We start from the raw sequence: 27,369 nt of genomic DNA, 5'->3' as shown, positions 1-27,369 counted from the left end.
CAAGTGATGGGTCTGACACTGTGCCTTAGGGGGTCTGCAACAGGGAGGAGAACATCAACAAATGTGCTTGGTCCTTTTTGATTGCTTTTCTAAATCTTATTTAATGTATTCATTTTTAGTTGGTCTTGTTTAGCTCATTCCCCACCCCACTTTAAAAGCATTCTACAGCCTTGCAGTGAGTGTGCTAGGGAGCTGATGCTCAGCAGCCTTTGTCAAAGGCTGATCTATGTTCTGCTCCTCCAGCAAAGGAGCCAGAGGTGGATTTTAACAAAGCAGCTTTTTTCTTTCTCAGTAATTAAGGTTAAATATTGACAGCTACATTTTTACCTGATGTAAACGGATTGCGGATGTGACCTGCATAGGGGAACTTGAGAAAAATAAAGCCACTTGTTTCCCAAATCAATGCCACCAGTGTGGGATGCTGAGTGACCTGGCAGTTGCCACCACTCCCTGCAGAGTGTGTGGGGATGTAAGGACAGCAGGGACCCAACATGCAGGTGCTGAGCCCAGTGGCACAGGATCTGCAGGTCCACCTTGGGTCCTTTTCTCCTCCAAGGCCTCGGGAGCAGGTAGTGGTGTTCAGGCAGTGGGGCTGCTGGGGAGATGGGCACTGGTGGCTTTATGGACCAAGTGGCACAGCTGCATCTACATTTCCGTCCTGTGATTGCACAGAGATAACACAACCTGGTCCTCTCTGCACTGCTGTCATCTGTTGGTTTCTGTTATCTCTACGAGTCCCAAGAAATGAAAAAGCTGAGCTCTGCTGTCTGCAAAAGGGAAGGAAACCCACTGTATCTAGCTTAAAACACCATACTTCTATTTTAAGGGTGTGTTCTCAAGGCTAAGCAGTTGTGTTTTGTAATCATGCCTTTCCTTGGATTCAAACCTCAAGCTATTAACAGAATGGGTAACCCGGAACTTCTTTCTTGAGCCTGGGAAATTGGTGCTGTTGGTTTCATTTTCTAGTTCACATCCACTCTTGGGGAGTCTGTGGTGTTTGCAGACTTTGGAGGTGTTAAATTGTAAGTGTGACATCAGTAATAAAGCATGTACTTTCTGCAGTAACAGAGGGTAACTGTACTAAAGTTTTGCATAATTGTTCTCTATGGTTCACCCAAATGGCCTTAAAAACCCAGCCCATTAATTCTTCTTTTCCTGTTGATGTGCCTGGACACATTTCAGTGGGTATCATCACTTTCAAGCGGTGCTAATAAAACACAGGGCGGGGAGGGTAAAAAGAGGGTCAGGAGGGCAGGATCTGAATCAACAAGGGAAGGGGAAAACATCAGATAAGGAGCGAAGGGATGCGCAAACCGAGAGGATGTGAGAGGTGGAGGAAAGGCAGCAGGGGTGTGGAGGGGGCTGGTGTGGATGCCTCGGAGCTGGTGGTTCCCTCCCTGGCTCTGGCTGGAGAGGAGCGAGCTGTTTGGGGCAGGCTGTGCAGTCTCTTCTGGGGCTTTGGTGGGGGTTCTGCAGAGCTGGCTGCAGACCCGGCTTGGATTTGGTAGCGAAGGGGTAGCACTGCTAGTTCGTGCTCTTGTTCGATTTTGAGAAATTGTCAAAATAGAAGAGGTTGACTGAGCTGCTTCTTTCCAAACAAGGGCAGAACTGAAAAGCGGGTGGGTTACAATTAACCCAGCCCTTTAGGCTGGTGCCATCCTGGTGGGGCATCCTGGGGTTGTTACCCAGGGTTGTTCCCTTCTCCCGGCAGCTCCTCATTGAGCAGGGGGTTTCAGCTCTTCTCGCCCCTGGGATGGGGCGATGCAGGACAACCTCGAGTCTTGCGGATGCTGTCAGCCCCGGGGCGGGCAGTGCCCGGCTCCTGCCTGGGGCTCCGAGAGTCCTTGCACCCCCGGAGCCGGGGCGGTGCGGGGAGAGGGGGGGCCGCGGCGTGACGGGCGTGGGGAGCAGCCAGTGCGCGGCGAGGGGGCCGGGCCGGGCCGGGTCGGGCTGGGCTGGGCCGCGCTGGGCCGGGCCGGGCGGCATGGCAGGCTGCCCGCCGGGGCGGGGGGCCGCGGCAGCCTCTCGCCCTCCCCCATTCATTCGGCCGGAGGCGGCGGCGGCTGCGCGCACCCGACCGCCCGCGCCCCGCAGAGCCGGGGGGCAGCGCCCCGCGCCCCGCCATGGCCGACCCGGCCGTCAACGCCCACCTGGAGGGCATCATCTCCGATTTCGAAGGTGGGTGACCCCAGGGATAGGAGTTTAAAGCCGGGAGGAGAGGAGGGGGATGGTTTTTTGGGGGGGTAATCTGAGGCAAAAACGGGAGAAGTTGCTGCCGAGCTGGGCAGCTCGGGGCCACCCGCGCCCCTCGCAGGCGCCGCACCGGATTAGGGGTGGGCTGCGGTAGAGCGGGGCTGTCCGTCCCCCTCCGCACCTCCGGCTGCTCCCCCAGCCAGGGGACTGGCTCCTTCCCCGAGGGTCCGGCTTCTTCTCCCGGCGGTGCCCGGGGGGGATCCGGCCTCTGCTGGGGCCCCACCGCGGGTCGGGCTGGGAGGAGCGGGGAACCCGAGGGCGGCCAGTCCGCACCCCCTGGCAGTGGGTGCCGGGCTGCGGTGTCTTTTGTTCGGAGCAGGGTTGCGCCCCAGTGTTATCTGCTCAGGCAAGGTCTTACGGGATGTTTTTTTCCTTTTCTGCTTTTCCCGAGTTGCTTTATGTAGATTTTTTGGCTGAAAGCACACGCCTGACACGACTAAAAGAAACCCTAGGCACCGGTCCTTCTGTTGACTCCCAGATTTTGGATGCAAACACAGCCCTTAGAGTAGCTGGGAGGAGGGTAATGAACCCAAGTTTCCAACACGTCTATAGCGGGAGCTGCCCGCCCTCGAAAGCTTTGCTGTTGTCCCATGGCAGAGCTCCAGCTGCCCCACAGCTTTGCCTTGCTCTCCCGTGGGGTCTCTCCTTGCAGTCCCCTTGGCGTGCGGACGGGGAAGCCTTCTCCCCGGCTGCCTGTGGCTCCTGCCCAGGACTTTGGGTTTTTCAGGCAGGAAAATTGAGCTATCGGAGAAATGTGCTGCTGCCAGATGGGTATGGGAGTTAAAGACGGGCAGAAGAGCCGGGGGGGGGATCGGAGGGGCTGGGCAGGCGTTGAGAAGATGGCTCGGGGGAGCTCATCTTCCTGAGCAGAGGTTTAGAGGAGCAGCTCCGTCCCTACGCACTCTCCCATCCTGGCAGTGAACCAAACTGAGCTTTTTGCAGCGGTTTCTAGAAGAAGAAAAACCAACCAACCAAGCAAGCAAACAAACAAAAAAAGCCAACACCAAGAAATAACGGAGATCTGGGGGCCTGCTGAAAGCTTATCCAGGGGCCCCATGTGTAGCTATAGGCTGAGACAACTGCCTCCTGATGAATCCAGCCTTGCCCTCGGGAGGGAAGGCAGCAATGTTTTCCTGCTGGGTAGCTGAGGAAGCCGAGAGCATTGAGGTTCCTCTTCCAGGTCAAGCAGGAAACGGGTGGCAGAGCTGGGGTCTCTGCAGCCCCCCTGGCAAGGTTTGGCTACAGCCATGTCCTCTTTTTCCAGCCGCTGGGCCTTTCTCCAGGCAAAGCTGGGGATTAGCAGAAAGCTGAGGGAAGTTACATCCCACAGGAAGACTTGGAATAAATGAGAGTTGGGAGAGAGTGACCCGAAGTCACCATCAGTGTGGCACTTGGGGTTCAACAGAGCCTTTGTAACTCTCCTTTGGGGACTCATGAGCTTCCCCACCGCAGGGCTCCCGAGTGCTGATGTAATTACAGCCTGCCCCAATTGCATTTAAATCTCTGAAGAATGAGTAATTCCCTACTTGGATATGATAAAGGCTCTGCTGTGAGCCTCGGGGCTGCTTGTTGGGGCTGTGTGTGCTCCTCCGTGGCACCGAGCCGCTCCGCAATGCGATTTTTTTTTCAGTCTGTGGAGAGCTTTATAGTTCCTGGCTGTGCAGAGGGAATGGCCGGGGAAAGCTTTGTACATCTGCAGCCAAGAAGGTCTGGCCTTGCCCTTGAGCAGGGAGCAGCCGGGTTACTCTTTCACAATTTAATTAGTTCTCTGGGTTGCATGGCAGTTTCCACAAGAACAAGACAATTAATTTCTAGACTGTAGGGCAGGAGAGGCGGTGTTCATGTGGGCTGAGTGGGTATCTCATCCCCAGGCAGCCTGTGGCCAAGCAGCAAAGATCAGCCAAAAATGCCATGGACCAGAAGCACCAGATCACCCGGCAGCCAGAGCCCTCTTTGTTCTTACCAGTCACACGCTGTCTGCCCTCCTGAATCACCCTGGTTGTTCCTGCCTGCTTCCCTGGTAGCATCCTTCCCCAGTAAAGGACTGACAGTTTTCTTGTACCTGCTGGGTTCCAGGAGGCAGGGAGTTGCTGCTGGTGTGGGAGCTGCCAAGCTCTGTGGGCCCAAGGAGGATACAAAGGCCCTTTGGGTGGGGAAAAGTGTATGAGATACTCAATTTCAGCTTAGTTTCCAAATCAAAGCAACATGTGAGGGAGAATCACAGCACAGTGCATTCTTCCTTATGCCCCATGATGTGGTGGGGATGCTCGCATCCTGGCAGCACTGTGTGTGTGTCCACCTCACTCTGAGCCAGCAGATCCTGTGGGGAGGGCACTAGTCCTGCTTATTTGACTAACAAGAGCTTCCTCATGGCTCACAGGGGAAATGCTCTATTAGTTCTGTGGTGTGCCAGGATTTACAGAACATAATAGTTCTGCCTGTGGGTTTATAGATTTTGGCAAGTCTTCAGAAGTGTGGCTGCCCGAGCCATGGTTGTTGTAGCACTTCCCAAGCTCACCTCTGCCTTGGAAGGGGCTGCAGGTCACTCAGCTCCTGACAGCCTCAGATGAAGACCCGAGGGGCAAGGGGGTGAATGTGTAGCAGTAAATTAACCTGGGTGGTGGGGTGGTTGTGCAGTGTGTTAATGTTGTGTAAACCCCAAACCACCCGGGTCTTGTTGAGACTGGGGGATACAGGAGTGTCAAGAATGTTTGACTGTGGATGTTCCTGCTCACAGCTTGGCTGGTTGTGATGATGCCCAAAGATAACTGCAGCATGGTACTCCTCTTCCTGCTAAGGGTTTAAAGCCCTGTGCATGTTAATCTGCTGCCTGGTACTGGCACAGAAGAAATCTGCTCTGTCCCCTTATCCTGGTGGGATATGGCTGAGCAAAGTCCCAGGGGTAAATGAGGTGCATTTTTGCTGGCAGTCACTGGTAGGAGTTAGTGATGATGCTCAGCACTCTTTGCCTTTGCCAGTGCTGTCAGTCAGCACCATGTTCCTTTCCTCATAATGCTGAAACACCCAATGTCACAGTGACTGCAAGCTGCCAGTGATGGTCAGTGCTGAGCAGAGCTGGAAGTGCACGAAGGGGACTGGGCAGTGAGGTGGGGTTCAAGATGATGTCCGGGCATGACAGAAGCTTGCAGCTTCACTCTGGCAGAACCCACGAGACAGCCACCACTGGTGATTGTTAATCCTGGTTTTACCCATTCCCCATAGCCCATCTCTCTCCAGGATTGTGTGCTCTGCATGGGCTGAGTGATTGTGCACTGAGGTCAGGGAGCCTCCAGCCCTGCCAGGACACCTCAGTGCTGGTAGGAAGCCTTCTCTTGTTATTTTATTTTAAATATTTTTTTCTTCCTCACTATTAGATACTTTCCTTACACACACATCTTGCACTGCCTGACACATGGTATTTGTAGCATTTCAACCAAAGACTGTCTCAGTGAGGTACTGATTCGTGCTAAGTTACCTTGTGGTTTTAAGGGTCACTAAAGACAATAAAGGTACAAGCCAGGTTGTTTTCAGGAGGGGACCATATTAGAAACAGGCTTCTCTATACGCATGAATCCCTTGGGCTCATCCTTAAAATGTATTTGAGCAAATGCCCAGGATGTCTGTGGAACACGTGGCTGCAGTGCATCCCCCGGGCTGCTCGGGGCTGGCACGGCTGCTGCCTGGGGAGCAGCTGCTCCCCGCCTGCTGTGGGTGCAGGGACACAGCCCTGCTGCTAATATTAGGAGGAATGCTCCAGAGGGATGGTCACAATGTTATGTGGGTGATGTGGCTCAAATTCAATGTGGTGAAAAGCCCCAGAGAGGGGATGTGTTTGTATAAACATCTCACATGGATTCAGGGGACTGGGCTGGGAGTCTGGGGCTGTGATAGCTCGTCCCACGTGTGCAGAGGTTCAATGCCTGGAAAAGGAAATGCAGAAAGATCTTTCAGATTATAGCTCAGATCTTCTCAACTCTGATAGTGAAGTAAAGCTTCTGAACACCAATTGTTGGATTTCCTGGTCTGTCCCCCCCAAACTATCCTGCAATTAATCTCTTCTGGTACTCTTTGTCACCAGCCCAGCGTGGGCAGAACCAGTGCCTGTCTCCAAGCTGATGGTGCTCAGACTCAGCAAGTCACCTCTGATATCCTCAAAGATGAGCTTTACAGGTGCTTCAGAGAGTTTTATCTCTTTTTCCACTCTTCCTGTCTGTGTTTCTTAATCTGAGATAAAAAGGTAAAGTGAAAGGGAGTTTACTGCCAAATGACTGTGTGGTGAGAGAGGCAGGAGCTGGGGGAAGGTGCCTGTGGGAAGGCAGGAATTGTGTCTTCCCCAGCAGAAGTTGTATCATCCCCAGCAGAGTTGTCCTTTCAAGTGCAGAGTGGAAAAAATCGCCTATGCCTGGTTACAGTAGTGGAGATCTGCAGTTGTGAGTTAGGTTTTTTCCAATGTATATTTAGTTCCTTGGGAATAAAAAGGTTATGAGGGAGTGGGAAAGGGAAGAACAGGACATGTATCTCTCTCAGGCCACATGAGCTGGGCTCTAGGGATAGCCACTGGCCTCAGTTAAGATGCAGGATCACCCAAAGGTTGTTGTTTATAGTAATTTTATGCAAGGAGAGCTGGGCTGCATCTCCTTGGGGACAGGCAACCACTGCAGCATGGAGCAGAGTGTCCTTGGCTCTGTGTCAGCATGGAGGCTTTCCAGTGTTGGCTGGTACAGACAATCTCTTGCTGTCCATTTGCGATCAGTTTTGGGCAAAGTGTTGTGCTTATCATAAATAAATCTTTCAAAAGTGGCTGGATGGGAAGGGATGAAGAGGGGGATGAATATTTACAGTGGGTCCAGGGCATCTACTTTGTGTGGGCTGCTGGTGCCTGGAGGTAAGTCAAGGTTTTGGTGTGTGGAAACCATCCTGTGTCATCCAAGGTCTTGCCAGTCTCTAGAATCTTAACATCTTGCCCTTAGTAAGAAGCTTACCTAAAATACAATAATTCTCCAGCTTCTTTCTCATTGCCTGTTGGGGGCTTATGGCACTAGAATGAGGAGGAAGCACCTCTAGAAACCAATGGGTCATGCCTAAAGTGTTTGAGTGACCATGTCTACATCTCTTGGCCAATAAATGACAGCAAACCTGATGTTACATGAGAGTCCTGGCACCTCTGGGTGTCCTGTGGCCACACAACCTGGGTCCTGGTTTATTTTCTGCTTTGTGGCCCTTCCGTGCAGGGAGCTGCTCAGCCCATTTTCCCAGGAGTCAGGACCCAGGCAGCAACTGTAAAAGCCTGGACTATGACTTGCCATAAATCCAAATAATGGAGACTTCAGACCCATGATCAGTCCAGTTACTTGTTTTTCTGATTCTGATATTTGATATTTAAGGCAATGTCCTTCTGTAGGATCATTAAGCAGGCTCTTTCCCTGTCCCTGGCACCTTCTTGGTCTTCAGAGGTGGGACAAAGAAGCAGCAAGCCAAGTGACCCTAAATCCTGGTTTAAACTGTTAGAAGCCTGTAAAATGAGTCGATGGGTCTGAGTCCAGTTCCTGGTAAGGATGTGCCTGACCTGGGGGTCAGGGTGCATCAAGGGAACTCCCTGTGGAACAGTGATAGGCTGTCATGCTCTTCAGCACCTCTCACATCATATCCTCAGGGTATCATTTGATCCTGGCACCTCTCTGCTTTTTTCATGGAGGCACCAGCAGTTTGCATCTCCCTGCTGTGCTGGTGGGGAGAGCCCCCTCCATCCCCCTTCCCTGCTGCACAAATGGTGCTGGTGAGGAGCAGTAGCCCTTGGGCAATGAGGGGTTTGTTGTTCAGCCTGATTTATTCTGAAGGGCTACCCCCAGATTGATGAGAGCTCTTATCTCCTGATGGCTGTGACTCAGGCACAGCCACATACTGTGATTGCTGCTGGATGGAGCTCAGCACTTGGAGTTCTTGGGGACACCTTCAGAGTGGTGACCCAGATAGAGGATCTGTCCAGGCTAGCTCTGGGTTTGCATGCAGAAAGGTGAGACCTCAGGGGTGGTGGTCTGACTCTCTGCATACAAATGGATGTGGTGATTAAATAGGAGTGGAAGGTGTTAAACTTGTGGTGTGCTTACATGGATATATTGATTCACTTTTCTAAAGAATACAAGTGGAAGTACTGCCAGAATACTGCAGTTGTGTACCAGTCCCAGCCCCAAAACTAGTGCCAGTAGTGGTGCTGCCCCACTTTTGTGATACCTGTGTTATTCTCTAGGTGATTTTTAGCTTCAATTGTTAAGGTTTTCAGGCAATCTGAAAAAGTATTACTTGGCAATACTACAATACTGAGAAACATTGGGTTCTACAGAACGTCTACCTACAAAAGCTTGAGACAGCAGTGGTGTGCAAGTCATGTAAATTTTAATGCTTAATGTAACCTTAGTCTGTCGCCATATCGCTGTCTTAAATATGTTTGCTGTATGAGGAGAACAGTATTTAATTGCTGCCTTCAAAATGCTCATGCTGAGGACATTCCCACATGGTGCTCCTTGGATAGCTCTGGGGGGATGTGCAGGCCTGGGTGTAGGTACCACCAGCATCAGGGGATGTTGGGACCACACTGCTCCGTTCCCCATCCTCCCTGCAGCAGAGGGGGCAGTCTGAGTGAGCATCACAAAATTCCATGGCCTCTAGCTCCTGGTGAGTTGGGTGTTCCCCAGACTGGGAGTCTCAGCAGGGTTAGCAGTGAGGGCATCAGCACTGGTGGCACTGGGGCACTGGCCACCTGGACTGGCTGGGGAGGGAAAGAGTATGGTGAGGACTGGGGATGGGACTTGAGTCTTTCCTTTGTGTGATCGTTGGAAGTGCAAATATGGGGAAATGTGAAAAGGATGAAGATTTAAAAATTATTATTTTTTAAGCTTGTGTAGTTTACTAGAGAGAAGAAAGAAGTGATCTGCTCCCTGCCAGCTTTCAGGACATTTGGACAACTGCTGTCATTGTGGTGCTGGCTGTTCCTTCCAGCACAGAAGGAACCCAGAACCCCCAGAGCTGGCTGTTGGGACCCCAGCAATCAGCAGGCAGGGCTGCTGCCCTCAAGGGCTCCTCCTTTTTACTAATTTACTCTTTCCTGTAGCTTTTTAACCAGCATGTTGCAACACCACCCATCAGCACACCTTCTGCAGTGGAAACTCAATCTCTTAATGATTTAATCACCCAGACTCCATCACCAGGGCTGGTTGCCCTCCAGAGTAATTTCTGATGTCCCTTGCATGTGTGTTGGGACCTGTGTCCCATGGGGATGGTGTCTGGGTGCTTAAAGCTTCCTACACCCAGTGTGCTACCAGTGGTGAAGCTGGGAGCACAGGGTGATCTGGAGGCTGCAAAGCTGCCTCATACTTTTGCCTTCTGAGTAATCATTTTAAGGCATTTCAGAAACCAAATCTGTGGTCCCCTGGGAGGTACAGAGATTTTCTTCTGTCCTTCCTCCTCCCCTTATGGAAGGAAACTGGAGCACAGACCAGAGGCAAACACTGCAGAGAGCCTGTGGCAGAGCCAGTAATGCAATCTGCTGGGCTGGAGGCCCTGAACTTTATGTGATTTTCTGTACAAGTATGAAATGAATATAAGGGATGTAAAATATACTGGTCTGATCTGGAAGCATTTTGCTGAGGGTTAATGGTTATATAAAGCAAAGTGGAATGGAGAAGCAAAGCTAAAACCTTCCTGAAACTGTATTATAAGTACTGGAAAGCTGGAATTTTGAATTAATCTGATCATGCTTTTAATTTTTTTTCTGTTCTTAGTCCCAACTTTACTTCAGCATGTTCATTTCTGGTAAGTGAGGGGTTTGCTGCATTGCTCTCTGGTTGTTTTGTAGCTTACTATGTGCAAGTGAAATACTGCTTGAAAAGCTTTGCTTCAAGTCAGAGCCCTAAACTTTCATTTATCTGCAATTTTCCTCTGTAACTCAGCTCTGGGTACCATTTGCACAGTTCAGGAAGGGACACTGCATGTTGACAGCACATTGCCAGCATTGTCTTCTACACAGGATTTGTGTCAGACCATGCAACCTATCGCAACTTGTTTTGAATGCTGCTTGTAAAATCAGGAAAAGGTTTTATTTGTACATAAACCATTCATAACTGGACCCAGGAGAGTGTGAGAGTTGTGTTGAAACAGCAGATTGTTATATATATATTTTTATATATGTGCTTTTATGTATGTATTGCAACAAGTTTGATTTATGGGTAAAGGAAAGGTGTGAAACCTGGCACAAGCACATAGAGGGAATCCAGCAACCTGATTTCTGTCTTACGTTGAATGACTTGTAGCTTTGGAAGAGGTGATTTTAAAGTTTCCTGCCTTCATTTTCCCAGATGTAAGAGGGGATCTGAATTTCTCAGGTTGTTTTGAAGCTGTTAGTACACTCACAAAGCCCTAACAACATGGGTAGCATTGCTTGCTGCTTGTGCTGTCAGTGCATTTCCCATCTCAGCCCTCTGCTTTTGACCCCATGGTGCAGTTGGGAGCTCCTTATTGTGGAGGATGGGATAAAGATACCCTGATCTGGCAGCAGTGTTGCAGTTCCCTCCCTCTTCTGCTGTGGGACCTTTAGGTTTAATGTACAATGCATGTACACCCTGTAGATGTGGGAAGAACATCCGGCTTGTTCAGAGCCTGCATCCTACTGTAACAAAGCCTTTAGTTCACTAAAATTCATCCACCTCTGGTATGGATGGCAGCAGCTTTTCAGCAGCATCGTGGATGGTGGGTTTGGATAAGGCAGACCCAGGAGGTCCCTCAGTAATGTGACTCTCTGCACTCAAGTTGGGCCAGAAAACCACCGTGAGCATCCTGCTGCCTGGTGACAGGGGTCTGGGAAGCTTTAAGTTAAGGCCTGCGAGTGGTTAATGCTGTGCTGGGTTTCTAAGGGCTCCTTGAAAGATGAGACCTGCAGCTTCCCCCTCTTTCCTTCCCGGGAACAGGAGGTGACCATCTGGTAGCAGTTTAAAGAAAGTCAGAGCTCTCAAACGGTGCCATTGTATCGTGTGAAATAACAGGGCGCCTGCCTGCCCTGCTCCCATAAGGCTCTTATGTGTTGAAAAACCCAAGGAAAGCTTTTCCATGCTTAAGCAAGCAAGCAAACGTAACCCTGGGGTTACAGAGACCACATGAGGGGCAAAGGATGTTTAATGGGAAGCACTGCAGCCCCGAGGAGCCGGAGGCTCCAGTTGTGAAGCAGGTCCCAGAGGAACCAGCATCCCTTGCTGTTTATTTTGGTCTCCTCCAGAGCTCTGTGCATAGTGGCTTCCTTGTATGAAGCAGTCCCTTGGCTGGAAGTTGGGTATTCTGCTGAAAAATGAGCAAAAGGAGGAGCAGATGTTCCCTTATTGACCTCTCCTGGGTCTTGTGGGGTCCCCAGAGAAGGGCTGTGGGGTGGGATGAGCCATGGTGAGCTGAGCAGCATGTTGTGTAACCCCAGTGCTTCCCACTGGAAGCTGCAGAGCCCTTGGGCAGGAGACACAGCACTTGGTGACATTTGGGTGCCCTTGACTTAACTGGGACCCCCAAGGAAATACTTAGCTATAGAGAGAGAAATGTGTAGGTACAAGGCCCTGGCCATGCTGCTTGCTTGTGATTTCTCCATAAAAATCTTGGCTGTTGTATGAGCTACTGGGATTTGACCCAGACCTCTGCCCCCTCCCTCCCCCCCTCTTCCCAATTTGCAAAGTTCCTAAAGAGCATCTCCAGCTACTGGCATGTGAGCTGCTCAGGGCTGGCTGGGCAGTGACTGGGAGGACACAGCAGCCACTCAGACCAGACATCCCCAGCACCAAATAGAAAGAGAGAGAAATATTTTACTACTTCTCAGCCCTCTTCTTGCTCGAGAAGCATTTGAGCTGGGGGTGAAGCCCAAAGAATGTGGTTGGCTGGGACCACATTTGGGTGAAGACTGCAGGTTTGCAGGAACTGCTGCTGTTGTGTGGAGCTGCCTGCAGCAGGTCTGGCTTGGGAAGTTTGTGCCTTCCTCATCTGCCAGGATTAATGGTGTTTTGTTAAGCTGGGCTTGTCCGGTTGACCCTGTGGAATGGTGCCACAGCTTGGAGATGCTGAGCAAAAAAAAAAAATGCTACCTCAAGAGCTTGCAAAGTTCTGATCTCCAAGGGACCCTGGGGATTCTGGTTCCTAGGGACAATGGTTGCAGGCAGAGGCAGGTGGCAGTTTTCTCCAAAAGAAAAGCACTTGGATATCTCCTTTTAGGGGATTTTGAGGTTTCCTTGCTGTGGGAGGGGAGCTGGTGCCTCCAGTGATGGCAGATTAAGCTGGAGCCAACCAAATTGGTTTGGAGTTGTTTAAAAGGAAGTGCATGTCAGTGGCAGCAGCAGTTTGTGCTCAGAGCCCGTGGTGCAGGCATCTGGAGGGAAAGAGGAGGAAGGGAAATGCTCAGCACCTTCAGCTCTTTCCCTGCCAGCTGCCTCGGATACAGGCCAGGGGATCAGATGCTGGTTGTGGGATGAGGAGGCCCTTCTAGTGCTGAAAATCTGCTGGAAAACGAGTGAGGATAACCCTGCAGCATCCCAGACCCTGCTCAGGACAGGGACACCTGGACCTGGGGTTTTGGGGATGTATGGACCCAAGGCTTCCCAGGGACCTGGAGCGTTATCCATGACTGCTGGTGTGGTGGGGGTGGTGTGCAGGGCCCTCCCTACATCACTGCCCAGCCTGCAGCTTCCCTGCAGGAAGCCAGGAGGAGGATCATCTGGAGCAGAGGCTGTTTACTTTCCTTTCTTGGCTCTGGGCAGGACAAGCTATTTTTAAGCTTTTTCTCTTTTTTTTTTTTGAGAGTTTTTTTGCTTCCTGATGTCCTTTTCTCTCCTTTGTGCAAGGAGCAGGAGAGAGCTGATGCTGAGGAGGGGAGCTGGATGAGGGCCAGCAGTCACTGGAGGTGGCATCCCTGAGGATCATGCTCATGGCAGTGGATGTTTGCCTTGAAGGTGGAAAGACAAACCCTATGGATCACAGTCCTCCTCCCTTTTTGCACAGGAGATGTTTGACTTTCTCCAGGCTGGGCAGGACTCAGGGCGGTGACCAGATGCTGGCAGGACAAGCTGAGTACCAGAATTCTCATGCAACCAGAAGCATGAGATGTAAATCCTGTTCTGCAGAGAGCCACAGGTGGGAAAGCTCTTGGGTTGTCCCCAGGCAAGTCAGTGACACCACTGAGGAGGGAATGCCACTTGGGAGTCTGTAATTTTGCTGTCAGAAACTGCTGAGCACATTTCCAACCCTCTCCGGGGCCGTGGTTCCTTGCCCAGCCCCCTGGCACCCTGTTAATTGTCTGTAGTGGCCACAGCACTAGCATGGGGAGCCTTATTTGGATGGCTTGAGCCTCTTGGGGCTGTAATCATAGTTTTGCAAGTCTTCCTTGAGCTATTTGAACCCCTTTGTGTCTGGGCCTTGACCTTTTTTTTGCCTTAAGAGAGCTGACATGAAGCCTGGAGGTCAGGAGCAGGGCTGTTCCTATCCAAAACTCATGATCAAGTCAGAGGGAAATCCCTTGGCACTGAGAAATTTCCAGGGCAATGTTCACTAAGGACAGATGCTCACCAGCATTTCCTTTGCTATCAGGTGAGAGCCTTTACTTTCAAACTCCTCTTCCAGCCATATCTGTCATGAAGTTATTAGGCTGCTCTATTGAGGGAATCAAATGAGGCTGAGCTGGTTGAAGGAGTGATGAGCAGCTTTTAAAAACCTGATCTGGACAAAACTGAGATCCCATCCAGCAGGGAGACCTGGCCAGGCTGTGTCCTCCACTGCTCTCTCCTGCCTGGCTCTGCTCAAGGCTGGGGAAGGGCTCCCCATTGGGTTGTCTCTTCTGCTCCCTTTGTCTCCTGAAAAATGCAACTGGGCTTGACTGGTGCATTGTTTTAAACTTGTGGGGGGGAAAAGTTGCTAAAATGTTATTTTCTGGATTAAGGGTGTGATGTAGAAGGAAAATGAAAGCCAGGTTTGTGCTGGTGAGTCTGAGCTCCAGCTCATTTATGGAGACCTGAGACTAATGGACATGTTGGAGCAGCTCTCAAGTGTGGGGCTTTTTCTAATTAATTGTTCTTGGGACTTGGAGGCAGAGCTGCAGTGTAGGAGATGTGCCAGGCATAGACCATGGGTCAGACATTGCCAGAGAGAGCATCCTGCTTCTGCAAGCGAGCAGTGACATGGCTGGGAGGGCTTGGCAGGATTCAGAAATCCTCTGAGGTAAAATGGAAGAAAAATATCTCTCTTTTTGTTTCCTGCCTCCCTCTCCCCCTCTGCTGATGCCTAACTATTTTGAGATGCTGAACAGCCCATTTTGTCATTAAATGCTTTTCATGGGGCTCTTCCTGGTTTTTCCACGGTGGATGTTGTGTGTCATGCTTCAGTGCTTTCCTCTCTTCGTGGTCATGCAGTGTCTGTGCTGCTGTTTCCATCCAGTTTCCAGCCAGGGTGGATCACCTGTGCATCCAACCCCATCCCGCTCCCTTCCCAGCAGAAGCTGCATGGGGGTCTGACCCACAGCTGGAGGGTGTGGGGGTCTGTCTGTCCCTGAGCATGCAGGGACTCCCAAAGAGGGGCTTTTGCTGGGTCACTAATAAGGAACATCTCAGGAAGGGTCTCAATCCCAGTCTGCCCTCTGCCTCTTCTGCCTGCTTTGGCAGCCTGGTGTTCAGATTGAACAGTTTTGGGGTATTTCTCCCAAAAAAGGGAAACGTTCACCCTTGGGTGCCTCCCTGTGTCTTGTCCAAGACGTGCGCCCCAGCTCTGAGGGTCTCTCTTTCCTCACATCTCCTTTGGGATCCTTTGGAGCTGCTGCCATGCATGAGGCCATCCCTGTCCCCAGCTGCTGCTGGCCCTGCCCGGAGCTGGGGTAGGTGCTGGCAATCTGCTGGGAGCAGAGCTGGGACAGCTGCCACATGGACAGTCCCTTCATCCAGCCCAGCCAGATGGCTCCTCTCCACCAAATGGATGTGTATGAGAGTCCCCAGGTCCCCTGGCTCTGGCCTGGGGGGTTGTAGCAGTCCCATGGAGCAGAGGAGATGTTTTCTGCATGGGGATTCTTCTCCAGCCCCACCCCAGGCATGGCAAGGGCTGGGTGGACATCCCAGGCTGTGCTCCAGTTTCTCACCTCAGCTCCTGTGTCATGTGTGATCTCAGGCCCTGTTTTTAGAGGCTGAATCTCATTGATATTATCCTGCTGCTGTAAAAGATGGGTGGACTCATTCCTGATGGTTGTGGTGGTTGTCAGCAGCATGGTCAGCATCAGGCTGAGGCTGTCACCGTGCTGCCTCAGCCTCACCTCGGGGGAGCTCCTTTGGGACCCCAGGGCTGTGCCCCATCCTACCCTGACCCTGTGCCTGTCCGGGTGTTGCAGTCCACAGGGGGAATGGGCAGCCTGTGGTGTTTGGGTGGGATCCAAATGTTAGGATCTTCCTAATGCCTCCCACTGGGCCCCTTCTTTGTATCAGGGTCTCATGTCAGCGTTTTCAAAGCATGTTACTCTTTGGCTCAAGTGATCTCTAGATTTGTTTTTAAGGATCTGAGCTTCTGTGGCTGCCACCTTTGGCTTTCATGCTGCATTTTTAGGGATTAGGTGCTCTCCTGGGACTGTTTTCCTGTTTCCAACTTGGATTTTGCTGGCACCACTCACAGGGAAGCCTGTGTTTATCTGTGCATCCTTTGGATGTGCATGGGAGAGGGTGGTTTTGGGAGCTGGACTGCTGACCACCCCCAGTCCTGTGCCCTGTTCCACTCCATGGGGCCCTCTGCTCCCCTCTGCATGTGGGGTGTGAATGGGATGGAGAGCAGTGTGGGCACAGTTACTGTTCTGGAGCTGAATTTCTTGGCTCTGGTTCTAGTTTTATAACTGGGTTTGTAACTTGGCTGAAGAGGCAGAGCCTGGCCCTCAGTGCTCACCAGCTTTAAATGGGTTTATGAGACCTTAGGTGAAGGAGCAGAAATGGGGTTTTGAGCCTCAGGCAGTGTCTATAAATGTTTCTTAAAATACTCAGGCGGATAGTAACTCAGTTCTGAAATCTTTCTTGTGTTTTCTAGCTCTGAAAAGGTCTTTTGAGGTCGAGGAGGTAGATCAGTCTTCAAATTCCTCCACCCCACAAAGACGGACCCCAAACACCCTCCTCAGGTCCACCGTGTCCAGCTCCACACAGAAGTTTCAGGAATTCGGTGCCAGAAATTCGGAACCACCCACCCGACATGTGGACCCCACAGCCCAAAGATCACCCAAGCCTCCTCTGAGGAGAGTGGAGCTCTCTGGACCCAAACTGCCTGAGCCAGTGTCCAGAAGAACAGAAATCTCCATTGACATATCATCCAAGCAGGTGGAGAACTCCACCCCAGGGCTCTCGAGGTTTGGCCTCAAAAGAGCAGATGTGCTGGGGCACAAACCCCCAGAACCCAGCCCCAGGAGGACTGAGATCACCCTCAGCAAACCCCAGGAGCCGGGGCTCCGGAGGGTGGAGGCACCACCATCCAAGATCCCTGAGATGCCCCAGAGAAGAGCTGAGACAACCACTGCTCCTGCACTCGACGTGGCCACCAAGAGGGTGGAAATTCAGGTAGCAAAGGCTGCTGAAGTCCCAGCTCCACTGGCACGGCAAGTGGAGAGCTCAGAGCCTCCCCTGCCCACCCAGCCTCCCCAGGCAGAGCCAAAGCCACAACCAGTGCTGATGGAGAGCCCACCAAAGAGAGAAGAAGGTGAGTCCAGCTCTGGGAAGCTGCTTGGGTGAGATGCTGGCTGTGCTCCAGTCTGGGATCCTGATGGGTCCAGTCTGGGATGCTGCGTGGTGGGGTAGTGCTGGTGTTTCAGCTTCAGTGGTGATGCCTTTCAAGGCTGGTCTTGGATCTGTGCTCAGATGTGTCTACATACATGGCTGTTATCCTTGGGTTTATCCTGGCTGAAAGAGATGTCGGTGTGAATTAAAAATCCTATCAAGCCTAAAAGGAAATAAAAAAAGAAAATGCCAAAAGCTTCAGTGCTTGCAGAAAACAACAATTCTGCCAACTCAGGCTCCATGTGTGGATGCATCCACCTGTGCAGCATCTCAGGAAGCCTCTGATGTGCTGGGGAGATGGTGGTTGTGGAAGTGTTGTGATGGCTTCTTGTTTAGTGTTGTTGCTGTGAGGCAGAAACTGCCTCTTCATTAGCAGGAGTCAGGCTTTTTTTGGCCTTAGAGCCAAAGTCTAATAACATCATGGACCAGAGCCACTATTAAACTGGAGTCCTGGCTTGGATTAGCTCTATCTTGTTTTCAATGAATCCTGTGGAGCAGCCAGCTTCCCTCCCCTCCCTGCTGGCAGTTTTTCTCCCTAATGTTTTGGATGTGGGTTTTTTTGCTTTTTTTTTCCCCCTCTTCTAGCCTGTTCATTATTTTTCTGATCCCCAGCACCCATGAGCTCTCTCCAGTGATGGATGCAGCAGTCAGTTGGAGGGCAATCTCTGCCCACCCTGTGTTCTGTTCCTGGGGGCTGTGGGATTGCATGTAGTGGCTGAGCCAGGACCTGGGAGGTCCTTGCCTGGCATCAGAGCTGGGCCATTTGCCCTTCTCTTGCTCCACCATGGGATGGTTCTCAGCTGCATCTCCTCTCTCTGGGCACAGGGCTGAGGACAGGTTGGGTTTTGGTGGGTGTGCACAGCCTAAAATCAAATCAGGAGTCAGTACAGTTGATACTCAACCTGTAAGGCTTGAGTATGTTTCTCCCAGTGTCTGTGGCTTAGGTGTGACTTTTCCAAGCTGAGTTTTCAAGAGTGGATAGGTAGCAGGTAACAGGTTGGTTCATCTCCAGCTGGGCATGGCTGAGCTCTAAGGCACAGCTTAATGATGCTGCTCAGCCTGGACCTCCCTCACAGACTCCCTGTCCCAGGCACAGCTCCTGGGGGAGGGGGCTCAGTCTTTTACTATTGGGTTTGGGCTTCTCTGAGCCTTGGATGGCTGGGCACTTTAAGAGCAGAAGAACATCTAAGTTGCTGAATCCTGCAGCTGCCAGGACAGGAGGGGGAGGGCTCTCTGCATCATAAAGGACTCTAGAGGCCAGGAACAGCTGCTGGGGATGAGTTTTACCTCAGAGCCCAGCTGTCTGGGGTCTGTCTTGCATAGCAAGCCAGCCCCTGGTCCTGGTACAAAAGGGGCTTTCAGTCTAAACGCCTCCAAGAGCCAGGAGACAAAGTTGTAGGGGCAGAGAGGGCTCTGGGTCTTTATCCCTCTGTGTCAGCACCAACATACAGACAAGAGTTGCTGCCAGAGCCCGTGTCCTCTTCCTGATTGTCTCCAATCTCCTCCATCTCCATGACCTGAGGTTGCCCTGGGCTATTGTTGCCCAGGACCCCATTTCAGGGCACTCCTCTCCTTGATCCACAACGCTTACCCTGGGGTGATGCTGAGCTGGTGGATGGCATGTCCCCTTGTGACTGGTGCAAGCCCATGGAGAGGCTTTGCAGGGACCCTTATGGAGCTCAGCTGATGGGTGCAGCTTTGTTGCCAATGCTTCCCAGCTCTGCTGCAGCTCTGGCCCCACCACACCCCCCCAAGTGAGAACTTTGGCTCTCTGAGCTCTGCAGAAAAGACAAGGCGTGGTGTGAAGCCCTGCTTCCTCTCACTGCTTCCCAGGGTTTGGGGCACCTGAGGGAGATGCTCCTGTGGCTTGGTGGCTCTCCAGAGCAAAGAGCTCAGTTGCAGGCAGCTGCCTCCAGCTGCCCTCAGCCCTGGGACTTGCCTTCTCCCAGCTGCTGGGGCTCAGCTGCCTTCTCCTTACTCCCTGGTCCTGCTGCTGAAGGGATGCAGGAGAGCATGTTGTGCAGGAAGAGGCTGCTCAGAGAAAGGCAGTGGCATGGAGCTTGGCAGTTCACAGCAAACCACAAAGGAAAAGAGTAATTATAGCACTGAACTTCATTAGGGCAGCCCAAACAGTGGTGTGGGCTGAGCCTGCTCTGGAGTTGGGATTCTCAAGTTGGGAGGAGGGTAGGAGGTGCCACGGTTTTCCTCCCTCATGGTCCCTTCTTGCAAGGATGCTCTGGAGCTTGTTTAGGTAAATCAAGGTAGATACAATGAATTATGGGAACAATCATTTAAAACAGAGGCTTGAGCTTCCTCTGCAGTAGCTGTGACCCACCATGGTGAGGTGCAAAATGGTCTGAACCATCTCTGAGCTTTCATCTTTTTTGGAGTCTTGGTTCCTTTGTTGGCTGATGCCCTCAGGTGGGGCAGCCATGCAGGGTGCCAAGCTCCTCTTAAAAGGCAGCAGGGTCCCTCCTTCTGTTTTGGTGCAGAACAAGCAGGATGACATCACAAGGGTGAAACAATTCAACATTTGAATTCTTTTTTTCCAGCCTTGGACCTCTGTGGAAAGCTTTTTCTATTTCAGAGGGTACCTTAGAGTTGAGCTAAGATGAAAAGAATACAAAAACAACAGGAAAAAAAAACACCTTTCAGATCCACTGAGCTCCTTGCAAAGGCTGAATCCAAAAACCAGGGACCCCTTGCTCTGTGAAGGGGAAACCACAGTGGGGGCTGCAGCCCAGAGCCCCCCCTAGCCTTCCTCCACCCTCTGTCCTACCTCTGTGGACCCCAGGGATGGAGAGGCAAAGCCACCCAAGCCTTTGGGGTGACTTTTCTGCTGTGCTGTCCTGCAAGGGCTGAGCTGCATTTCTGGAGCTGGGCTTGGAGGAATTTGGAGGACTGTTAACACAGCATCACTCCCTGCAATGAAGAGGCCAGGGCTGAGTGGAGAAACAGTGAGTAATCATTTCCAGCTCCCCGAGCTGCACTGCAATTTCACTGAGCAAAAAGATTAAAGCTCTGTAGGGAAACATTTCCTTAAAACCAGCTGACACATTTGGGCTGGATTCCGGGTAGTCTTTTCTTTTTGTTGTTGTTATTATTTTTAACAGGAAAGTGCCTAGAGCCTCAGATCCCAAATGGAGGGGCTGAGTGGGAAGCGAGCCCCAGTTTGTGAATTCAGGTGCCAAAAATGAGATAATCTGGAAAAATGGAGACCTACAGCGCCAGTGACTTGGAAGGAAAGAGCAGGAGCGTGTGTGATGATTTCATCCCATCATGGAGATGCTGCCTGATCCAGGATGCCACGTGCAGGGCCTCCTGCCTGTGCAGGGATGCCAGCGGGAGGGCTGGGTGCTCTCTGCTTTCCTCTCCCACCCTGTGCCTTGTTTGGGGCTGTGCAGGCAGCAGCCAGACCACCCCGGTTCCTTTTGAGGTCTATTTTGGGCATCCTGAGGATGTCAGGAAGGAGGCCAAGTGATGGTGTTTCTGCTGCATGTCCTTGCCCCCCAGGAACACTCCTTCCAAAGTGTGCTCATTCTGATTGTGGTCAGCTCCAGTCATGTTGGCATTCACGTGTCCCCTTCTTTGTGTCTGTGTGTGCAAAAAGTTCTGTGGATGCCATCATGATCCTGTGTGGGTGCTCCAGCACCCCAGGCAAGGAGTTCTGTCCCAGTCCCCAGCACAGGCAGCCAGAGCCAGGGGCAATTACATGGAGAATTTGTTTGCCCTGTTAGAAGTCCCTGGGGCCCTGTTGGAAAAGCTGTGATCTTCCCAGTGGAGAATCATTATGCAAAAGGTTAGTTTCCCATAGGAAATGTTGTGGTTCCCACTTCCTTCCTCTCATCAGTGGAGACCAGGAGAGGGTGAACCCGTGGATGCTGAGCTGCAGAGTCCTCCTCGCCCTGGGCTTGAAGACCTGGCAGGTCTGTTCCATTGCTAGGTTGGGTCTGCAGGCTGGGTTGTGCAGCAACCTCATTGAACCTTGCAGAAACATCCAAGGCTTAAGATGCCTTGTGTAGAGATGAAACCTCCTGGTCCAGGCAGAAGCTCTGTGCTCATGGTGTTGGGATGTCAGTCCTGTGCAGCTGCAGGACCCTTCTGGCTCTGCTCCTCCAGGCATGCAAACTGGGGCAGCCACTGCCTTTGGACAGCCCCTGGGCCAAGAGGTGCCCTTACTGCCCTGGGAGATGTGGCTGAGTGCTCCTGACTGCCCTGGTTTTGTGTGTGGGACACTGGAAGGTGGTGGGAGATGCAGTCCTGGCTGAGGGTGCAATGTACAAACCAGACCCAAGAGTTTCTGTTTATCTTGTAGGATCTGCTTGTCTGGAGCCCATGGCAGTGGTGCTGGGGAACATGCTCCCCACCCATCTACTCCTTTGGCATCTACAAGCTTTCTCACATTTAGGTTAATCATCCTACAGGCTGATAAGGCAAATAAAATCCATTATCTTGACAGAGATAAAACAAAGAGCTTGCTTTGATCTCCTGCAGTAAGGCCACTCATTTTGTGGCTTCTCTGCTATCTGGTGGGGGGAGGGAAGCGATGGCAATGGTGATGAACCTTCTGTAGTTAAGAAATAATTTTCTTCTAAACTATTTCTAGGCCTCTGTCCCTGCCTGAGATGTTTCTGTTGGCCAGTGGTTGAAGGGACACCATAGGCTGGGTACAGTGCCAGCTCCATAAACTGTGTAAGAGGACTTGAGGAACTGAATTGAGATTATGGAGAGATAACTTTGTTTGGAGAAGATCAAATGTTGTTGTGAGCAAAAAAAGATAACTTGACAGCAAGCCATTTGTGTTCTTTACTCTTCCAGCAAACAAACAGGCAGACAGACACTTTTGTATTTTCCAAAATGCTGCGATGAAGCTGAAGTGAATGTGCCTATAAATGGAAGCAGCAGCCAGACTTGGACTGCAGCCTGTGCTCAGACTTCTTTGGACCAAATTTTTCTTACATCTATTACAGGTTTTAAAGGAGGGACTTGGGGAGAAGGATGCTTTTCTTTGGGATAGTGAATTTGAGCCATTCATTGTGTTGCTTTTCTGAACAGGCCTTTACATAGATATTCCCTGGATTTCTGTAGGGTCACACACATAAATATTTCTTTCATTTGAATTATTTTATCTTGGTGTGAAGATAGCACCAAACATACTGAGAGACAAAGCTGGACCAAAGGGTCTGGTCCTAAACATTTTGTAAAACAACAAAAGTTTGCAGATGTTTATTCATTTATGAAAAACAGATAATTTTAGGAAGCCATCTAAGGTTGCTGTGCCAGCTGAGGAGTGACAGCATGGGGCTTTTTGGTTGCTTGACTCCTTGACTTGTATTGTCTGCAGTTTTTTGGGTGTAGAAGCAGTGGGATGGTGTTTGCATAGTGAAGACAATTTGTACACCAGGGATGAAGAGTGACTGAAACAAAGCATCTTTCAGCACCTTGAAGTTCAAAGACTGTTGATGCTCTAGCAAACACAAGCATAAGCTTGCACTTATCTTTAGCTTTTCCACCCGAGAGACAGTGTCCAGGTTGTGTGTGAGCTGGGGGGTTTTACCAGTCCCTGGGGGTTCTCCAAATTCTGGGTCTGGAGGAGCTTTCCATGGAGTACTTTTAGTGTGGTCCCTGGCTGGTGTTTCCATGAGGTCCAAAAATGTGTAGTAGGAGCTGAGCGCCTGCCTCCTTTTGTCTCTTTATGAATTCAGCCTCTGTCCATCTAAGACCTGTGTGGGGAATGCTCTTGAGGGATGCCTTGGATCCAGCATCCATAGTGCCTGGTGCCCACCCTGTTTCACTTGAGGTGGCCACACTTGAGTTAATCACCTGGGTGCTTCCCTTGGGCTGGTGTAAGTTGTGTCCTCAAAGGGTTTGGTTTTCTTTGCTGAGTGTAAGAAGAGCCTGTGCAATCAGTTCAGTTGGAGATGTCTCTGGGTGAGACAACTTTTGTGTATTATTCCCAGAGTCAAAGAGATAGGAGATGAAAAAGGAGCTTGGAGCAGGACAGAACTGTCCCAGCTGTTAATCCCTTGTTATCAACAGTGGCAAACCCAGTCCCCTTGTGTCAGGTCATTCTGCAAAGAGGTCTCCATGAACAATCATTTACTTAGATGAATGGGTCAGACTGGCTTTGATGCTTATCCATAGGACTTTAACTTTTTATGGTGGCTCTGTCTTCTCTCCTCTCCTCCTCTGGCTGTGCAGGGAGTGGGACAGATGTTCCTTTGCTCTCTCAAAGGAAAGTTCAGTTTGGGGAGATCTCAGCCAGAGAAGATTAGATGGGAATCCAAAAGGGTATGGTGCTAGGAGGAGAGGGCAGTGATAAGAGTTAATGACACATAAGCTCTTGGAAGGAGCTTTCTCAGTTACAGCTGTGTGGTAACTTACAGCTCCTAAATTGTAGGGCATTTCTTTCAACGGCAGCATGAATGCACCTGGGGTATGTTTCATGTGTGATGGGCAGAGCTGGAGGGACATCACAGATGGGCTGGAGCCCCTGCCTGTGTTTGCTTCCCCTGCATGGTATCATTCTCGCTGGGAATTTTTGTTTACTCTGCTTGTTCTTCTCTCTAGTGTGGGAGGCTGTGCTGCTTTCTGCTGATGCACCAAAGTGGTGGTGTCCTCTGAACCCTTCTCTGGAGCTCTGGGACATGAAAACACAGGACAAGTTCATGGTTATAGTCTCTACAAACGTGCAGGCTCCTGCTCCTACATAGTAGAGGCTTCTCCTCCACGTGTGATGTGATGGACTTGGGGCATTGATAACTCTCATCTGTAGTGGAAATAAGTTCAGGGACAAGAAGGTTGTCCCCTTGGTCAGGATCCTGCCTTTGCTCTTTGTTTGCTCATTGTCTTCATTTCTGCTTTGGTACCAAGGAGCTGGCAATTCTGGCAAGATGCATCAGTTTTGTTCCTTTCTTCTTGGAGCTGTAGCTGGTGATAGGGAAATTGCTGGTCCCAGTTGCAAAGTTGCAGTGGGGTTGTGCAGGATGGGAGAAACTGCTCTGCCCAGCTTGGTGGCTCTGCAGAGAGATGGATCCTCAGCTGTCCAAGAGGAGAGGGAGGGTATCAGATGGGTTCTGTCTAAAAACCTCTCCAGTCTACTCTGCTCTTCAGTCCGATTTCTCCTAAATTTGAAAAACCTGTGGTTTGGAGGGGAAAAAGGGTTTGGAAAGCAAGCTTTGGATGTGTGGGGAACAGATGTGGGCATGGATGCTGCCTCCTGATTTATGAGTGATGGAAACTGCTGACGCTGAGGGAGATGGAGCAGGCACTGGTGGAATATGTGGATGCTCTTTGCCTGATGTCCTCCTGCTCTGCTTCCATCTTGTGATGATAGGAAGGAGAATGGAGATTACCTTGGAATTGTCCAGATTTGTCCTGGGAAAAAAAGGAGTAGATCTGAGCAGCTTTTCTGATAAAACATCATTGTTTAGACAAACTCTGGCTGAACTTGCTTCCTCCTGCAGCCCAACAGGCAGATAAAGAGGGTGAAAGTGGGAGGCCAAGTTCACAAGCTGCTGAGGCCCTCCCTAGTGTCATGCCCCCCTCAGCATACCCTGCCCACCCATTTTGGTGGCCTTGGAGAAGATGAGAGGACACAGTTGAGCACTGAGGTTGATTCCCAGGCTTTAGGTAGTTCAATGCCCTGAAATGTGGAGGAGACCTTGGTAACACAGCACATCACTGCTGGGAGCAGGGAGACATGGGTGGTCCTGGAGGGCAGATCCACCATCTGCAGAGGCTGGACCTCAGCTCCATGTGGTTCTATGGGATGTGGGAGGTGACCTTGCTCCAGCCATGCTCTCTCCAGACCTGGTGGTCCTGGGTCTACGGTGGCTGGACAGAGCTGTGCCCTACAGAGATTCCTGTTTGGACTGGAAACTACGACAACAAGCTGGACTTGGGTGGGATGTGACCACAGGAGAGATGTTGTCATGCCCTGTGTGGCTCATACTGAGGTCTCCAGGAGTTGCATTGTGGAGTCAGATGAAACCTGAGATCCTGCTATAATACTGATGTTCCTCCCCCCTATTCCTTAGGGAAATGATCCTCCTTGCCCTACTTTCTGTGTAGTAATTAAAAGTTTATTTACAGCCCAGGAACACATGGCCTAAGGTTGGGAGGTGAAGGGTTCCTGTGCAGCCCTGAAGGAGCTTTGGGGTTTCCTCTACTTCATGGCTTTGATTCATGGGCAGAAAAGTCTTGCCACAGGATAAGCAATGTGGGTGGGAGCTCTGTGAAGCAGAGGACTTTGCATGGGTCCTGGGGCTTGGCTTTGTTTCCCTGTACCAAGGCCACATGTCCATGCATGTTTCTTGGAGAAGAGCTGGGAGGAGGTAACCATTGCTCAGGTGTGACAACTGGGCTGGAAGAGCCAGAGACAGCAGCAGGTGATGGGCTGCCATCTGTCTGCCTCCCCTCTTGGTCACCAGCATCTCCCCAGAGCCCATGTTTGCACTGGACCTTTGGAAATTTGTTTTCTTGTGTTATTTGTTTCCTTGTGTTGGGCTGAAGCCAGTCCTGGTGTCACCAGCAGTGATGTACCCTGCTCTTCCTGTCCCAGGGCACTGCATCACCATCTGCCACCTCCCTGGTCTCCCCTCCCCAGAGACACCTGGGCACATCTCTAAACTTCAGACAGTGCATTAAAACCAGCTCTTTATTTAATTCTCCATTGAGAGGAAAGCAGTGAGGAGCATGGGTTATAAAGGAGAGGAGCAGAGGAAAAAGAAGTGAGAGGAAAACCTGGCTCTGCTGCCCCCCTGGCCCCATGGCTCCCAGCCTGGTTCACACTGCATCCATCTCCTCTGCAAAGCTGCAGGGATAGCAGGGGGGATCTGTGGGTTTGTGCTCTTGGTTGTGTCTGCCCTTAGCTTCAGGGCAAGCAGAAAGGGGAGTGTGGGCTCCCTCCTCTTCCTGGCTGCTCCTGCTCAGCACAGACTCCGTCCAAAAGTCTTCAGTCTTGGTCCTGCTCTGTCCAAACACCCCTGAGCAGTGCAGTCGGGGTCCTCTCTGGGATGTTGCACTGGGCTGGACCCTTCCTCTTCATGCACAATCTCTGGCAGGGCTGAGCAGTGCCTGCTTCTGGCTGAGGGTGATGTGGGACTGGGGATCAGCTCCCCCCCAGCTGGGTCTGCCAGGCACGGCCCAAAATTGCTTTGTGGGAGCTTCAGGGAATGAACATTTGGCTTCTTTCTCCGGCTCAGAGCAGCAGAAAAGGGTCTCTTTGGGGTTATTTCTTCCCATTTGTGGGTCAGACAGTCTATGAGGTGGGCGTTTAAAGAGTGAGCAAACCAAAGCCATCCTTTGGGCTCTGCTGAAAGAGCAAAGCTGGGAAAACCTCAAACCCTGGCTGCAGAAACAAGGGGGGACATGGCTGTGGCTTTCTGCTGGGGGGCAGTGCTGTGTCCCTTGGGAGGGACACAGAGAACATTGTTTTGAGTTTCTGCTTTTCCTTCTCATTTTCAGACACGCAAAAATTTTTTTTCTGTTTTATTACCTGAGGCAATATTTATTTTACTGCTCTGCAGCAGCAGGGACTGGCTAAGTTTCACAAACTGACTTTTCCCTTTGACAAGCCCCTCCTCTGCTTTTGCACTTCCAGCTGCCAGGATCGGTTTTAAAGCAGCTTGCACCGAGTCTGAAAATATTTGAAGGGCAGAGCGATGCCTTGCAGGAAATGGCTCAAGCTTCCTGCTCCCAAGATGGTGTGAGTGTTAAAACAGAACTGGAGAAATATCAGACATCCTACATCCGGCAGGGCAGAGGAGAGTGACCCTGGGGTGATGGGATGGAAAGCTCTTGCCCCCCACTGCCTGTGCCTGGCAGCTTCCGACAGGATGAGGGGCCCCCCAACACCCCTGACTTTGGAGGGGGGAAAAAATAGGCAAATTGTTTCCTGCTCCATTGGGTTTTGCTGTGTTTTGGTTTTGTGGGAAATGTGTGGAGAAAACCGGTCAAAGGAGGGGGGGGACAAATTGTCAGCGGAGTGGATTGCAGGCAGAGAAGGAGAGGTGGGAAAGCACAGGGTTTAATGAAATGGTTGCTGCTGCTTTATCTGCCACCTTCCAGCCCAACGTGGAAGATGAAAGTCTGAAACAGATGATCAGGGTGTGGGTTGGTGCTGTTTTGTTTGGAGCAGGAGCAGAGCCTTCCACATCCGCCAACAGAAACCGCGTTGAATTATTGGTTCAGTCACAGGCAACTTAATTCTTACCCAGCCCAGATAATTTCCCACTTCGTGCTGGATGAGCCCCATCTACCTGGCCAGGCAGGGAACAGCAGCTGGCTGGCTGTCCATTCAGGACAGAGATGC

The 27,369-nt window shown here is 51.2% G+C and overlaps 1 protein-coding gene across 4 annotated transcripts in view; it reads left to right on the top strand.

The window, feature by feature from the left end:
- The window catches only part of SEPTIN9 (septin 9), a 127,623-nt gene that overhangs the window by 57,582 nt on the left and 42,672 nt on the right, over positions 1-27,369 (top strand). For 2 of the 4 annotated variants that reach the window (XM_030461707.1, XM_030461706.1), the window contains one exon: positions 16,318-16,977. The exons of 1 other annotated variant lie outside the window; for it this stretch is intronic. In XM_030461707.1, the coding sequence (XP_030317567.1) occupies positions 16,318-16,977 (660 nt within the window). Of the gene's footprint in view, positions 1-2,078; positions 2,179-16,317; positions 16,978-27,369 lie in introns of those variants that run through there. One more of the 4 variants, XM_008499747.2, reaches the window with a different exon arrangement.

The sequence above is a fragment of the Calypte anna genome, chromosome 18 (assembly GCF_003957555.1).
Source record: "Calypte anna isolate BGI_N300 chromosome 18, bCalAnn1_v1.p, whole genome shotgun sequence".
Taxonomy (NCBI): Eukaryota; Metazoa; Chordata; class Aves; order Apodiformes; family Trochilidae; genus Calypte; species Calypte anna.
Note: the sequence above shows the minus strand (reverse complement) of the source record. Positions and strands in the feature narration are given on the sequence as shown.